Raw genomic sequence first — 15,838 nt, 5'->3', positions numbered from 1 at the left:
TCCATCAGTCCTCTATCTCATCGCTGCCCGGGCAGGGGGGAGACGTGAGGAGTGTCTCTCCCTCCCTCACGTGTGGGTTACGCGACTGGAAAAGTGTCTTTGCTGTGTTCTGAACTGGGATTGACGGAGAGAAGGGGAACGTTAGCACATTGCCCACTTTTTGCCACATTTCCCCCCTTTAGCTTTGCTCTTCGGCGCAAAGAACGATCCTCTCCTGAGAGCTGATTCCAGTCATGTGCTTTTATGCTTCATGTGCGGAAACTGACCCAACTCCCGGGCAACCTTTGGTGATGAGGGGGCCAGCCCCCAGCGAGCAGAAGTGCCTATTGGCACTCGGATTTCCCTTCTCCAGTGAGATACTCAGGTTCCAAGTTAGGCCTGACTACCTCTGCCTCCCATGGGGTGCCTGAGGCAGACAGGCAGTGGGAGAGTGCTGCCTGGTGCGGGTGATGGCATGAGCAAAGAAGGGAGACTGGTGGTAAGGGAGCCCTCCTCTGCCTTAATCCAGCCGTGGTTTACTGGAGAATTGCGGTGGGGGGGGGCGGGGGCAGGGAGCTGTTGATGGTGTCATGCGGCCCCAGCTCACCCCAGGCCAGAGGCGTCTCCAGGACACCTGCTAGGCCCTGATTGAAGATCTGGGAGCAGGCCACCCCCAGCAGCTCAAGAGTGGGGGCCATCCTGCCCAAGTTCCCTCCTCTGCCCTGCCCCCTCCTCAGGGTCATCTGCCCCAAGGTCACCCCTCACCGCACCCTCCTGTCTGCTTAGTGATGCTCAACACTGCGGCTCTTTGACCCCAGATACTGGGATTACAAGCCTGGAAGGAAAGGGGGCTGGGTTCCTCCTTTCTGAGATCCTCCCTCCTGAAGGCAATTCCAGGCAAAATACCTTTAAAAAACAAACAAACAAACAAGGCAGCAAATAGAGCTCAGACTTCCTTTAAACTCCTCAGTCCATCTTCACAATCACCTTCTGAGGGCCCTTTGAGGCCCCACACTTGAGTCTGACCAAGACCCACCCGCAGCCTCTCAGGTCCCTGGACTCCATCAGGGGCTCGTGGCTGACGGAACGTGGCTGAGGTCTACATGGTGGTGGATTCCAGGGACCCTCACCCGGGGACTCACTGCCTTGGGAGACCTCTTGTGACCTGACCAAGGTCTCTGGGGCTAGGATAAAGTCACTAAAGGAACTGCAGTCATGTTGGGACAGGTGGCAGCTGGGTTTCCAAGAGGAAGAGGGCGAGGAAGGGGCAGGAAGTGAGCCTGGGAAGACGGATTACAGAACAGGGGTGGCTGAAAAGAAAGCAAACCACGGTGGGATAGGGCAGAGAATCGAGGCTTGAGGAGGAGAGTCAAACACTGGCTCATCATAGGCCTGGGTGAGAGGAAATGAGAAGTGACCAGGGGTCAGGCCAAAAGCCAGGACTGACCAGGATTTCTCAAAGGAAACTAAGAAGCCGCCAGGTCATATTCCTTGGGTTCTGCCTGGGAACCCCCCATCAGGCCCCCTCCCTCTGCCTGTGGCCCCAATTACCAAGGCAGCCAGGGCTGAGACTGAGACGGATGCCCTAATACCCCTCTCAGCCTTGGAAAGCCTAACATCCCTCCAGCCCACGGAAACACTCAGCCCGGCCCCCACCAGGCCTCAAGGCCCACTCACCAAGCCTGGCATCCAGGTACAGAGAAGCTTAACGAAGGCAGTTTATGCATAAACATTACAGAAGAGCGTTTCCTGGCCGGGATTTTGAGAAGGAGCCAGAGACAGTAAGGGATGTGGTCCCTCCCAGGAAGGCACTTCTAACAAGGGCTGGGGCGGAAAATGAAAGGATGCATTTGGGAAGTGATCTGTGGGCCCACACAAGGGTCGTGAGAGGGGCTAACCCCACAACCACAGGCAGGCCCCTCAGGGAAGGGTCAGCCTCCTCCAGATCCCACTACAAGCCTCTGAGGACCCGGCTCCCATCTGGGCGCCCCAACAACCATAGTACTCAGGGCTCAGGTAGCTCCTGGCAGAGCACCAGGTACTCCCCCTTCTGTGTGTCCTGAGTGCACCCCAAGGCTGGGCTCAGGAGTGCCTGAGCTTCGGGCCCCCAGCACACCTCTCTGGCCTGCCGCTGGCCTCCTCGAAGGCTGCATTTCACTGGCATCGTTACCACCTTCCTGGGCCTCTCCCCTCCCCCGCCCATCCTCCTTAATCTTCCCAGACCCTCTTCTCAGACATTCTCATCCTGCCCCATGGCTTCAGGTGCCACCTCGGGGGCTCATGATGCCCAGCCCAGTCTCATCAGCCTAGACCTCTCCCCTAAGCTCCAGACCTGTGATCAAACCTGGCCAAACATGCATGTCCCATAAACCCTCACACTCAACACGTCTGATCGGCTTCCTCTTTCCCCCAAACCTCCTCCTCCAACATGCCCCCACTTCAACAGCGCCACCCGTGATGCCTCAGCTTATCCCGGTGAGTGGATTTGCCTCCGGCCCCGTCCCAGACTCCGGCACCAGGCTCCCGGCTCCCAGCTCCCAGCTTCTGCCGTGTCTCTCGACATCTCCCTGCCCCTGCCTCGCCCTCCTTAGCCCACCAGCCACTCTGTCACCAGAGCCAGGTCCCCAGTCACTAAGATCCAAGTGAAATACAAACAGACGAAAAGGTGACTTAAGAACAAAAAGGCAAAAACATGGGAAGAAGACAGGCAAGGCCCAGTGCCCAACCCCACACACAGCCCTTTTGTTTCATAATGAGAAACCAGGGTACCTCTTCTGCACGATGAAGCATTACCACACATTTTCTATTCACTTAAGACTCTCTGGAGAAAAGATTAATAATTTTACAAAGTCAGGGAAGGGAGGAGGGTGGCAAAGTGTTTAGGAAAAAGCAGTAACAATAAAACATTCCTTTCTCCCACGCAGACAAAACCCCTGAGGGGCTTCAGCGAGAGCAGCAAGGCCGGCCCCTCTCTCGTTTGCGCTGTGGGGCTGCTTTGTGATCCAGACACCAAATCCCACTAGGCAGAAAAGCACAACACAAGCCTACTTATTATTTTCAAGGCAGAAGGGAAAAATCTAAAAAGGCAACAAATTGCAAACTTCCTTGCTAATCGCAGAGGATGGGAGAGGCTGTCGGAATCTAGTACTTTTTCTCTCCATCTGGTCTTAAAAAAACAGAAATTAGATACTCTGGTTCAACAATAGCAAGAAGGATTAAAAAAAAAAAAAAAAAAACCCAACCAGAATCATTGTCTAAAAGCCTGGCCCTTTCCACCTGTCCGATCATCAGCCCTCCCTATTAGGCCGGCCTGCTGCCCACCTCGCCATCTTGCTCTAGGAGAACCAAGATGTTTGTTCCACATTTCCCTAACACACCGCGCCTTTACCCACATTGTTCCCTCTTCCTGGCATGCCCGTTCCATTGTCCATCTGGCAAACACTCAATAAGACAAATCAAATGTCTCCTCCCTTTCCGAAGGCTTTCTGACAGTCTGACCCCTACCACTTTTTCATTTCTGCTCCCCTTTTCCTCATAGAAGTATCTGTTAAAGTCCCTGTAACCCTTCAGCCTTCAGACTTGCTTCCCCTGTAGACTACAAACCCCTTGTGGGCAGGAAGCATGTCACCTTCTTCATCTTAGTATTCTCAGACCTAGCTCAGTGCCTGGTAAAAAAGAAGTCTTTAACAGGGGCGCCTGGGTGGCTCAGTCAGTTAAGCATCTGCCTTCAGCTCAGGTCATGATCCCAGGGATGGAGCCCCACGTCGGGCTCTCTGCTCAGTGTGGAGCCTGCTTCTCCCTCTGCCTGCCGCTGTTTGTGCTCTCTCTCTGACAAATAAATAGATAAAATCTTTTTTTAAAAATTCGTTAACAAATGTCTACGGAATGAATAAATACTAACTGATCTCTTGGCTTTAAAGCAAACTATTCAAATGATCCTAGTTTTGGTGCCCTAGCATCCCAGGTCCAGGGTAGCATAGCCCAGGAGTGCTAAGAGTGTGGCTCCATGAACAAATCATCTGTGTTGAAGGGCACTAATTACGCTTACACAGGTCCAAGTGCAGGGGCTTGGGAGGAGCCGAGAACAGCAATGCTCACATGTGGAAAGACAACCTCAACAAGACAGTAAGTCCAGTCAACTCTCTCAGTCATGTTGATGGAGGAAAACGATGCAGCAAAAAAATTCCAACCAGTGGAGAATCCATAGATCAACATCATTAAGCCTTGAGACATGTATTATTTCATTGCAGCAAATTGGTCTTCCAGATTCCATTTGGCTCAAGCTACATCCATATAATAAAAGATGATAGGTATCTAATGCAGGGCTTTATGAAGCTTAACACCTGGTAATGCAGAGACCTGGGTAGGACAGGAAGTTCCCCTTACCTGGCACAGTCCTGGGGTGCCTGCCTAGATGGCTCTTGCAGCTCCCCTTCCTGATGTTGGTGGAAACCAGGACTACAGAGAGGACTTGACCCAAGGCTGCCCCAGCCAGGCCAAAGCCGGAATGGGCACTGGTAGGTTTTCCACGTCTCAGCCCTTTGTCCACAGCCACCTGCTCCCCTGTGCCCTCAGCTATGGCTGGCATTACCTAGGAACCAGACTCCAACTAACTAGGAAGGACAAAATGTGAAGAAGGGGGAAACCCGGCTAAGACGAGGGAGGCCCGGGAGAGGTGGGGCAGTGGCGACCTTTCCATCTACCAGACACTGGCTAGTGTGAACCCCTCTGCACCAGGAAAGGAGAAACCATGGGCAAAGGGAGCAGCATGCTCCGACCCGGGGGGTTAAAGAAATGAGGCAGAGAGGAGTTCAGAGCCGCACAAGGAAGATGGCTCTGGTCTGGGATGGCTTGATCCCAAATTTCCCTTTCCCCCTTTCCATTCAGCAGGCTTCCTTCCCACCCCACAGTCTCTTCCTGGTCCCGCTGCATCTCGCCCCACTCCCCCAACTCCAGAGAACCCCCGCCCATACACTCACGCACAATACACAGCACCTATCCTGTGTGATCCACAACTCACTTCAACCTCTCCCACTCTCCAGCCCCAATTTCTTCCCCCAAACGGACTGCCCCTCCTTCTGTGTCTCCCCATCACCTTGCCTCAGAGTCTGGCCCCTCATTCCGTTTTCCATTTGTCCTTTCCCAGCCCACAGGCTTCCCCCCCAGGGGGTACTTCCTGCACTAGGCTCGCCTCCAGGCACCTGCTGGGGGCCAGCCACTTAACACTGACCACTCCCCTCAAGCCCCCAGCGACTCATTCCCCGCCCCCCGCCTGGGCGGCTGCAGTCCCTATACCTTTAACAAACCTCCACGTGCGTGTTAACGGCGGTGACAGCATTTCCTTGTCTCTCTGCTCCCGCCCCCGGAGGCGCCGCCCATTGGCCGCTGGGTTCCTCTGTTCTCGCTCTAATTGGCCTCGCTCCCGGACAGCTCCAACCAATGGCCTCTCCGCGCCTGTCTCCCTCCTCCGACCCTGAGCTCCCATTGGCTCCGAAGACTTAGGACCTGTTAGCGGGGCCTGGCGACGGGCGAATTCTTCCTTCCCCCGGGTAAACTCCCGGGCTGAGAAATTGGTTCCGAACCCAACGGAAACCAGCGCTGGGCGCCGCCGGGTCACGTGGCTGGCGGCCTCATGACGTGCGGGCTGCGAGGCGTCACCGTGACGTTCGGGCGACCTGCCGAGTGGCCCCGCTACCTCCACCACCTGTGCGGTGGCGGTGGCGTGATGGACCTGGGCCCGATGCGCAAGAGTTACCGCGGGGACCGAGAGGTGCGGCCACCGGGGCAGGGCCTCCCGCTGGGAGGGGTCCCCGAGTCACCCCGCGAGGGGAGGAACCCCATGGGGTGGGTTTGGGGTCACCCCGTAGGAGAAGGGGGTGCCAAGGCAACCAATGGGGGAGGAAGGGCTCTGGGGAAACAAGGATGAAGACAGGCAGCGGGTTGCAGTGGGTGAGAGCGCGAGCTCTGCAGGCGACCCGGGGTGGGATCCTGCCACTCACGGGGTGCATCACTTGGGTCAATAACAACCTCTCTGGGCCTCAGTTTCCTCACCTGGGAAGTGAGTACCTAACTCGCAGGGATGGTGTGGACTTTGGTATTTGCAAAGTGCTTAGAACAGTGATAATCAGCTTCTAAATATTTGATAAGTAACACATGGGGGAGGGGTACCGACTCACGGAGGGAGGGGAGGAGAAAGCTCCTAGATCTCACTGCTGTCAGTCCTTTCCCTTACCTTTTGGAGAAGTTCTTTTCCTTTTCCCTCCTCAGAGGAGAAACCAACAGAACTTTTTTGGAATTGAGGCCGGAGTTGCAGTTTCTAAATCTAGTTGTGTGTGAGCATTTCCAGAAATACTTGTTAAACATGCAGTTTTTCACTGAACCTCAGACCTACTGAGAATTTGTGGGGGTGGAGCCCAGGAATATGGGTTTTGTTTTTTTTTTAATGCTCCCCAAGTGAGAGGTTTGACGCTCATGACATGAAACTCTGATTCATCCATCACTACTGTGGGACCTGGCGAGTTACGCCACGTTTTTATGCCTCTGTCCTCACCCGTAAAATAGAGCTAGCAGAATCTACTTCCTGGGTAGTACCACATACACAGTAAGAATTATATGTGTTTATTAAATAAAACTCTCCTTTCCCAGGCATTTGAGGAGACTCAGCTGACCTCCCTGGACCCCATGAAGCAGTTTGCTGCCTGGTTTGAAGAGGCTGTCCAGTGTCCTGACATAGGGGAGGCCAATGCCATGTGTCTGGCTACCTGCACCAGGTGGGCATAGCTGTGGGCCCGTCTGTGGGTGGGTACAGGTGAAGTAGGAAATTTAGGAAGCTCTCAACTTGGTGGAATGCAAATTTATGGTTATAGCTGTGTTACTAACATGCTGTGTGGCCTCAGACAAGTTACTTGTCCTCTCTGGGCCTCGGTGTCCTTATCTGTAAACCAAAGATCAGACTTCACTTAATTCCACTTCAGTAATAAAATGTAGTGCCTCATTCATCTCTGCCCCTAATGCACTCACCCCCAGAACCCTTGTCTCCCTTATCTCCCCATCTACCCAATTCCCATCTGTCCTTTAAGAGCTACATCTCCTGGAACCTCTCCATAAAGCTCTCTCCCTCTCCTGAAATCTAGCACAGTGCTCGGCTGTATTATTTATTTGACAATCATATACCCCTGAGACACCTCTTCCAGTAGGCTGTTATTCAACTCTTGTCCCCCCCTCATTAAAGTGTAAGACCTTGGGGCACCTGGATGGCTCAGTCGGTTAAGCGTCTGACTCTTGGTTTCGGCTCAGGTCATGATCTCCGGTTCTTGGGATTGAGCCCCGCCTCGGGCTCCCTGCTCAGTGGGGAGTCTGCTTCTCCCTTTCCCTCTGCTCCTCCCACTGCCCCCCCCCAGCTTGCAAGCACACGTGCGCTCTCTCTCAAATAAATAAATAAAATCTTTTTTATAGAAGATTTTATTTAGGGGCGCCTGGGTGGCTCAGTCGTTAAGCGTCTGCCTTCGGCTCAGGTCATGATCCTGGGCTCCCTGCTCTGCAGGAAGCCTGCTTCTCCCTCTCCCACTCCCCCTGCTTGTGTTCCCTCTCTCACTGTGTCTCTCTGTGTCAAATAAATAAATAAAATCTTAAAAAAAAAAAAAAGATTTTATTTGAGAGAGAGAGATAGCTAGAGAGAGCACGAGTGGGGGTAGGGGGGAGAGGGGAAGCAGCCTCCCCCCTGAGCAAGGAGCCCGATGCGGGGCTCGATCCCAGGACCCTGGGATCATGACCTGAACCGAAGGCAGACGCTTAACGGACTGAGCCACCCAGGCGCCCCTAAATAAAATCTTTAAAAAAAAAAGTGTCAGCCTTGAAGGCAGGGCTCTGGTACTGTGCCCCTGGATACCCCCCAGAGCTCTGAGCAGAGGTCCTAATGTAACTACCCTTTCTATGATCACTAAGCATTGGCTGATTGCGTTATTGTTGGTCACCACCCTGAGAGCCTTGTTAGCCTGCTAGGACTGCCAAAATAAAATACCGCAGACTGGTAGGTGTAACCAACAGAGATTTAGTTGCTCACAGTTCTGAAAGCTAGAAGTCCAAGATAAGGTGCTGTCAGAATCGGTTCCTAGTGAGGCCTCTCTTTCTAGCTTGTAGGTGGCCACCTTTTTGCTGTGTCCTCACATGGCCTTTCCATCATGCATGCTGAGAGCGGGGGGGGGGGGTTGGGGGGAAGGAGAAGGAGAGAGAGAGACATAGATATCTTTTCTGGACACCAGGCCTATTGGATTAGAGTCTCACCTTTATGACCTTATTTAATCTTAATTACCTCCCTAAAAGCTCTATCTCCAAATACAACTGCATTGAGGGTTAGGGCTTCAACTTAGAATTTTAGGGAGACACAGTTCAGTCCATAACAGGTCCCAGGCAGCGATGTCATACATGCACCTCTAGGACAAATCCCCAGGGTGGGGGGTGGGGGGGGATAGGTAGCCTGCATGCCCAGACAGTGCAGAATAAGGGGGCACAGGTGTGGGGAGCTCAGGGGAGCACCTGGGGAGAGGGGTGGTAGCAAGGACAGTGATGTGTGTTCTGACCACACGTTCTGGTCTTTGCCCCAGAGACGGAAAACCCTCTGCCCGCATGGTGCTGCTGAAGGGCTTTGGCAAGGACGGCTTCCGCTTCTTCACTAACTTCGAGAGTCGGAAGGGAAAAGAGCTGGTAAGGGGCCTGCAGGGGCCAGCCCTGGCTTCCTTCATCACCCTCTGGTGCCACCCCCGCCCCAACCCACTTGCTGGCTCTGCTCAGGCACCATCCTGCCTGTGGGCCTTGGCACTTGCCCTTCTCTTTGCCGTGAATGAGTGCTCTCTCTGACCACGCCGCCTCCGTCATCTGCTTCCCTAAGTAGCTCCTGTCCCTTTGGCCCTCAGCCCCCGTGTTGCCTCCTCGGGAAAGTCCTCGATCCCCATGCCACATCAGCTGTTCACCTTCGTGGGAACTCGTAACTTTACTTTCTGCCTTTTTTTCAGTTTATAAGTGTGCATTTGTTTGTGTGCTTCTGTGATGGATATTTGTCTCCTCTGCTAAACACCCAGTAAGCTCTGTGGCGGCATAGGCTGCGTCCGGTGTACCCCTCTTGTCCCCCCGGCACCTCTCATGGTGTCAAGCCCGGAGTTGATACTTAGTGTATATTCGATTCATGAATCCAAAGGACTCCCCGAGTCCATGCCAGCCGCAGATGCATTTCTGAGGACTTGCAAATCTATGGATGAGAGAGATGGCAAGCCTCACTTTGGTGTCCATCTGGCTTAGGTTTTCAGCACGGCTCTAGCACTTCCTGTGTGAACTTGGGCAGGTTCCTTAACCTCTCAGAGTCTGTCTCCACCCCTGTAAGAGTAGGCATACCTTTGAGGGTTTAAATGAGATGTGACAGTGAATGCATCCCCTGCCGGCCTGCATGCTGCAGACTTCCTGCCTCCTTTCTGCACGGTGGAGGTGTTCTCCCTGCTGTTCGGATGGCCGACTGTGAATTCTCTTTCATTTCCAGGACTCCAATCCCTTTGCTTCCCTTGTCTTCTACTGGGAGCCCCTCAACCGTCAGGTGAGTGAGCATTCCCAGGACGGCCTGGGCCTCATTATGGATGCGCCCAGTGGAGGGCCCCAGGCTGGGCAAACAGCCTGCCTCTCAAATAGCTCTTAATGAGGTGGTCTAGTTGGAGCCAGCAGTGGTGAGGCAGTGGAGAAGGGAAGAAAGAGAGGAAGGGGGCCTGTGTTGGTGGGGAGGGCAGATGGCATTGAATGCCATCTAGCCAGGGCCGTCCTTGAGCAGGTGCGCGTGGAGGGCTCCGTGAAGAAGCTGCCTGAAGAGGAGGCTGAGTGCTACTTTCACTCCCGCCCCAAGAGCAGCCAGATTGGGGCTGTGGTCAGTCGCCAGAGTTCTGTGATCCCTGATCGGGAGGTGAGTTGGGCTCCTCCTTAGTTCTCTGGGTGGCAGGGGCCTTAGCTCATCCCCCAACAGCTGTCCCCTGGGGGTGCCAGGGCCCTGTCTCTCCAGCAAAACGAAAGGATGGTCTCCCTGGGGGAGAGGGGGAAATGGGCTTCCTTTGTCTGACCCTCTGGTTGGACTGTGCTCCCAGAGGAGAGAGGCCAGCCTCCCTTGCTCACCTGCGTCCCCAGTGCCTGGCACACAGCACATGCTTAGTAAATCGTTATTAAGTGATCACTGACCCGGTCCGGGCCTTCCTCTATTTCCTTCCCCTGGACAGTATCTGAGAAAGAAAAATGAGGAACTGGAGCAGCTCTACCGAGAACAAGAGGTGCCAAAGCCAAAGTACTGGTGAGTGATATCTGGTGGTCGTCCAGACAGGGGCCCCAGAACCCTCATGTTTACTCAAAACCACTCTTATCTGCAGAATTACAGATCTACTCCCCCCACCCCCCACCAGGAATCCTCTTTGGATTCATCCCAGCAGCTTCCTTCAAGGGGCCCTGAGATGGGCTGGGGTGGGGACCGGGGGGTGACCTGCTGGAAAAATGCACAGAGCACCAAACCCACTGCCTCTCCTTGAAGGGGTGGCTACGTCTTGTACCCGCGAGTGGTGGAGTTCTGGCAAGGCCAAACCAATCGTCTGCATGACCGGATCATCTTTCGGCGGGGCCTGCCAACAGAAGACTCCCCTCTGGGGTCCATGACCCACCGTGGGGAGGAAGACTGGCTCTATGAGAGACTTGCACCCTGACTCCCAATCTGCTGGCACCAATTGGAGCTGGGGCCGGGTGCTAAGAGAGGGTGTGGGATGGCGAGTGGGACCCTTCTAAACTCAGCCCATTTCCCTCTCCACCCCTTATATTTAAGGCTCTTCAGAGTTCAAGCTCCGAATTCTGTATTTTCAGTTGGCTCTCAAGTAGGTAGTCTAGTGGAGCATAAACAGTGGTGTAGAGAATCACAAATGGGGAAAAAAAAAATCCTGTAATTATTTTCTTGACCTTGAATATGATTTATTGGAATAGCTCCCTCTAGAGGTAGTAGCTGGTGTGATTCCCTTTTCTAGAGACCCTGGGTGGGCCCCCGGGGGCCCTGTCCACTAGGGTATGATTGAGTCATACTGCCCGAAGCTGACTGGTTCCAGCATAAGCACCTGAGCCAATCTGGCCGATCCGTCCTTTTCTTGTCAACAATTTGAAATCTGAAATGGAGAGACCCAGAGCATGAGAGGCATTGTAGCTAAGTCCTACAGTGGCGATGGCAGCCAAGAAGCAAGTCTCCAGGTGCTGTTCCTGTAACTCCCGGAGTGACCTTGGATCCCGCCTTCCCACGTCTGGGCTGTGTAACTCCTCCTCCTGCCTCAAAACACCCATTATCCCTGGTTTTGTTTTGGTGTTTGTTTTTTAAAGGAAGTTTTTGGCTTGAACTAGCCAGAATCACTTTCTGTTGCTTGCAACTAAAGGAAACCTCATTAACTTACTTACGACTAGGGTATTTTTATAGCCCTGTACCCCACTGATAACTGCCTCCCGTTATCTGAAGCACAACAACGTGGAAAAGAGATGAAATGTATTCTCTGGAGCTCCAAAGAACCCAGAGGTGGGAGCTGCATGAACATAGATTTTCCTCTCTCAGTTCGGGGAGAGACTTCAGACAACAAGGGCTGCCTAAGGGGGAGTGGACTGTTAGGTAGCAAGTGTCTCCAGAAGTATTCGATCCCTGGTAGTCAGGAGTGTTATAGAAGGGATTCATGTGCTGGTGCCTATGAGCCAGGCAGATTTCAATCAAGCTTTACTTTACATACTTGTTTCTGAGAGCTACGTATGTGCGTATATACACATACGTATGTATATTTCATTTTCCAGGTATAAAATTGTTATAGAGATGATACCTTTCTGACTACTCATGCATCCCCTTCACCAACTCCCCACCTCTATGGATGATGACTCCGAGACACAGGTTTTCATCCATCCTGGACTTACCCAGGGAGCTTTAATCACACGTGATTTCACTGGTCTGAGTGAGGTCTGAACTTTGGGAAACTTAAAAGCTCCCCAGGGAATTCTGTGCAGCCAAAAGTTGAGACCCCGGGTTTAGATCTACTCGGTGTGGTCCACAGACCAGCAGCAACACCACTTGGGAGCCCACCTCAGACCCATGAATCCCATTCTGCATTTAATAAGCGCCCCCCCCCCAGTGACCGGATGCATTGTCCCCAACTTCCACAAACAAACGACCTCCCACCCTCACCACTGGATTCTTCATCAAGGCTGGGCTGAACTGTATTTGCACACTCCTTGAGCACAAGTCTGGTGACAAGGACAACTTAAATGAATGGCCTACAGGCCAGGCTGGGTAAATGTTTGCTGTGACTAAGCCAGGATCCAAGAACTATTATTTGTACGTGTTGGCATGGAACTTGCCAAGTCTGTACACGGTTTCATTCCACTGTGTGGGTGTGTGCTCTGCTTCAGCGTCTGCCATTAAGTGGTTCCTCCAAGGGAGGCCCTCTCGGTGTTGATCGCCCTCGTAAGACCAAGTGCAGGAGGGCACAATGCTAACCCTGTGGCCACTGAAGGAGAGGGTGCTGGGGTGCCCTTCTGTACCTTGTCCCGTTACTAGGAGCTCTGTATCCCCCACCCCCCAGCTCTGAGCCTGCTTTCAGCTGTCCCTTTCCTGCTCTTTGACAATCACTGTGCCAAGTCTGTAATAAAACTTCGTCAGCCGTGTGTGACATTAATGTTCGACCTGGCCTGGTCGCATCCTCCCATCCCCCACCAGCCCAGGAAGGAGGGAAGTTGGGGGGTTTAAGGGACCCCTCCCACCTCACTCCTCCTCTTCCTAGAGGTAGGGTGGCCAGCAGGGGGAGCCCGCCGCCCAGGGTTGGCCCCTCCTGGGCAGTGCAGGCCAGTTGGAGCCGGCCCCTCCTGCCTCCCCCATCCCCCTGTTGGGTCGTGTCCCAGTGAAACTGTGGCCGATAACCCGTAGCCTCTCACAGCTCCTGCCCATATTTGCACTCTCGGTTCCTCCTCCTCTGGCCTCATGAAAGCTTGCAGCTGCCTCCCTCCGACTCCCTGGCCAGCCAGATTGCCCTTCGGCTTTTAGCGCACACCCACCCCCTGCCTCCCAGCTTAGGGATATATGTGGGGGTTTCCCTGGAAAATTCCTGCGGACATCACTTAAAGGCTGGAGCAGGATCTCACGCACCAGGCAGAGGGGCCGTAGACCCTCTCACCCAAGAGGGGTAATGGTGGCCGTGTGGTGCCAGTATTGGGTAGAAGCCGGGCTTGGTGGCCCAGGGCCCAGCCTCATTCCCAGCCACCACCTCCGTCAAGGAACCTCAGGATGGGCTGACGTGGCAGGCCCCTCTGGTCTGGTGTCTCAGAGGACACTCAGCCTCCGAGCTGGTTAGCTTTCCCCCATTGGTGCCAGAATCAGGATTCCGAGCCCCGGGCATTACCCTCTGCCACCCTACCTCCCCTTCTGCAGAAGGTGACTGGACTGCTTTCTTTGCTCCGAGCCTCAGTTTCCCATCCCCCGAGCAGAGGCGGAATCAAGCGTGGAGGGGGCTGTGGGCAGCAGTCGTTGCATAGGCCAGCTCTGGCTTCAGTCCCAGCTCCACTGTGGCGAGCAGGTGGCTTCACTTCCCAGCCTCAACTCAGCTGGAAATTGGGGATAATGACAGCACCTGTCTCGGGTGATGAGGGGACTGACCAAGGAACCTCATGGAGTACTTGCCACAGGGCCTGGTCCATTGTAAGCTCTCTGCAAACCCTGGCTATTCACAGTGGACAGGGCTAGAGTAGGGGGGAAGGCAGCTCCTCCATGGGACATTTTATGGATTGGGTAATCAGACGGACCCTAGAAAGTTCTATGTGGTGGGAGGGATAGGGGAAGAGGCCTTGGGCATGCTTGAACCAGCCTGCCTTCCCTCCCTCCAGCTCCTGGTGTCCCTCACTCATCCTCAGAGTTCCCCCTGGCCTGGGTGAGGCCACCCAACAAAGGTCCCCTTGTACGGGTCTGTTTGTTTTGGTAATAAATTTCCTGAGCAACACTCCCTGGGGTGGGGTGGTCCGACAGCCTGCAAGGAACTGACCTGGAAGCTGCAGGACCACATTGCTTAGTGGCCACCTTGGTTTCTCCCTGTTCCCTCCAAGAGCTCCAGAGATGTGTCCAATTTTTTTCTAGCTCCCAGCTCCTGGGGCTTGAGAAAGATCTGGATCTAACAGCACAGAGAGCACACTCTTTCCTCTTCCTTAACCAGAAGCTGTGGGCTATGGTGGAGTTCCTTAATAGAGGAAGGGGGAGGAAACCAATATTAACTGAGCACCTACTATAGGATTGCTTATGGGGCACTTAATACTGACCATTCCCACGAAATACATATTATTACAGAAGAGGAACTGGAAGTTCAGAGAACGTTTTTTAAAAAAAGTATTCCCCAGGGCGCCTGGGTGGCTCAGTTGGTTAGGCGACTGCCTTCGGCTCAGGTCATGATCCCGGAGTTCGGGATCGAGTCCCGCATCGGGCTCCCTGCTCAGCAGGGAGCATGCTTCTCCCTCTGACCCCTTCCCTCTCATGCTCTCTCTCTCTCAAAAAAAAAAAAAGTATTCCCCAAATCACCCAGCTACTAAGCGGTGGAACAAGAATTTGAGTCCTGATCCTAAACCAAACCCCCGCAACTGTGGGGTCAGTCACCAAAGGTCTCCTCCACTCTCTAGAGCCCCTGATGGTCTCTCTGTTGACCACTGAGCTGAAACTAGCTTCTTCCTTTGCTGTATTTTTATACTGACAACCCCCTTTCTTTTTTAATAAAAAAGATCGTATTTTTAATAATCTATAGACCCAATGTGGGGCTTGAACTTACAACCCCCGGATCAAGAGTCACGTGCTCTACCAACTGAGCCAGCCAGGCACCCCCTGGGGGTCCTTCCTGACGCTTGAAAGGAACCCTGAGCACTTCACTTAGAGGCAGGGAATAAAGGCATGAGAAACAGTCCTCAGGAAATGTAAGACAAAAGCATAAATAGGTTCTCTGCTTTTGCAGCATTGTTTATTACAAAGAGAGAAACCTACAATTATTATTTTTTTAAACAAAATTCAAAGCTCCAGGACTCATCTCTGGGGCTTGTCCTTCTTAAATACCAGTAGGAGGGGAGAAGAGAGCTGACTGCTTTTAGGTCCTACCACAGCTTCCCTACCTGCTCCCCGAATTTGGACCCATGAGCCAGTGCAGTGTCCCTTTGAGGAGGTGTGCAGGAACCCATGGGGTCCCTCACCTGGATTTCTGCAGCAGCACCCCTCCCCCCCAGAGTGCCAGTGACCTCCTCTCCCTACACACCTGGGGGCAAAGTTCCAGGAAGTTTCCCTCTTGTGGTAGGAGGTGAGCTCAAGTTCAGGGTCTCCGCCTCCTCCAGCTCCAGGAAACCACCCCATCATGTGGCTTCAGGAAAAGTCACGTTCAGAATTGGTCCAGGGAACAGTTGTGGGAGCAGCAATCGAAAGTCACCCTTGACCCCGTCAAGGTCAACTCACCCTTGACCCAGGAGGAGGCGAAGTCTGTCCGCCCCCTCTCTCTGTCCCTCGCCATGCCCACCTCCCTGCCGGCGCCACGACTTTGAGGAGGGCTGTCCTTCCTGGGTGGGACTTTTCATCCTTGGACTGGAGTGCCTTTGTACGTGCTGGGGGACGTGGGGGGACCCTGGGAGAACCCAGACCTTCCAGAAAGCTGGGGCACATAAATACAAACCTAAAACCAGCCATTTCCTGCCAGCAGGCATCAACTGCCCCCACAGCGTCAGCTATGGCCAAGGAGGCCGGCGTGGCAAGCTCCTGTCTCAGATCCGGCTGACGGCAGGAGTAGGGAGGTGTCAGCGTCCTCCTTGGCCCCCC

At 53.7% G+C, this 15,838-nt stretch overlaps 1 protein-coding gene and 1 long non-coding RNA gene across 8 annotated transcripts in view; one reads left to right on the top strand and one right to left on the bottom strand.

Moving 5' to 3' along the window:
* LOC118526262 (uncharacterized) overlaps positions 1 to 5,371 on the bottom strand; it is a 30,221-nt gene extending 24,850 nt beyond the window's left edge. For 4 of the 7 annotated variants that reach the window (XR_013445047.1, XR_013445046.1, XR_013445050.1 and 1 more), the window contains exon 1: positions 5,275 to 5,371. This is a non-coding gene — a long non-coding RNA (uncharacterized LOC118526262). The other 3 variants (XR_013445049.1, XR_013445052.1, XR_013445051.1) reach the window with 2 other exon arrangements.
* Positions 5,372 to 5,480: 109 nt separating this feature from the next.
* Positions 5,481 to 12,686, top strand: PNPO (pyridoxamine 5'-phosphate oxidase). The gene is made up of 7 exons (XM_036077418.2): positions 5,481 to 5,749; positions 6,625 to 6,749; positions 8,583 to 8,682; positions 9,509 to 9,562; positions 9,791 to 9,919; positions 10,227 to 10,297; positions 10,532 to 12,686. Exons 1-7 carry the CDS (start codon positions 5,612 to 5,614, stop codon positions 10,698 to 10,700), a joined length of 786 nt encoding a protein of 261 aa, XP_035933311.1. The 5' UTR covers positions 5,481 to 5,611; the 3' UTR covers positions 10,701 to 12,686.
* The last annotated feature ends 3,152 nt before the right edge of the window (positions 12,687 to 15,838 follow it).

This window comes from Halichoerus grypus, chromosome 2, assembly GCF_964656455.1.
Source record: "Halichoerus grypus chromosome 2, mHalGry1.hap1.1, whole genome shotgun sequence".
In the NCBI taxonomy this organism is placed as follows: domain Eukaryota; kingdom Metazoa; phylum Chordata; class Mammalia; order Carnivora; family Phocidae; genus Halichoerus; species Halichoerus grypus.
This window is presented reverse-complemented; position numbering and strand designations above follow the sequence as displayed.

Coding starts and splice junctions, on each gene's coding strand:
- PNPO (XM_036077418.2), top strand. CDS start 5,612: ATGACGTGCGGGCTGCGAGGCGTCACCGTGACGTTCGGGCGACCTGCC. Junction 9,563..9,790: donor GGGAGCCCCTCAACCGTCAG/GTGAGTGAGCAT, acceptor GTCCTTGAGCAG/GTGCGCGTGGAGGGCTCCGT. Junction 9,920..10,226: donor CTGTGATCCCTGATCGGGAG/GTGAGTTGGGCT, acceptor TCCCCTGGACAG/TATCTGAGAAAGAAAAATGA.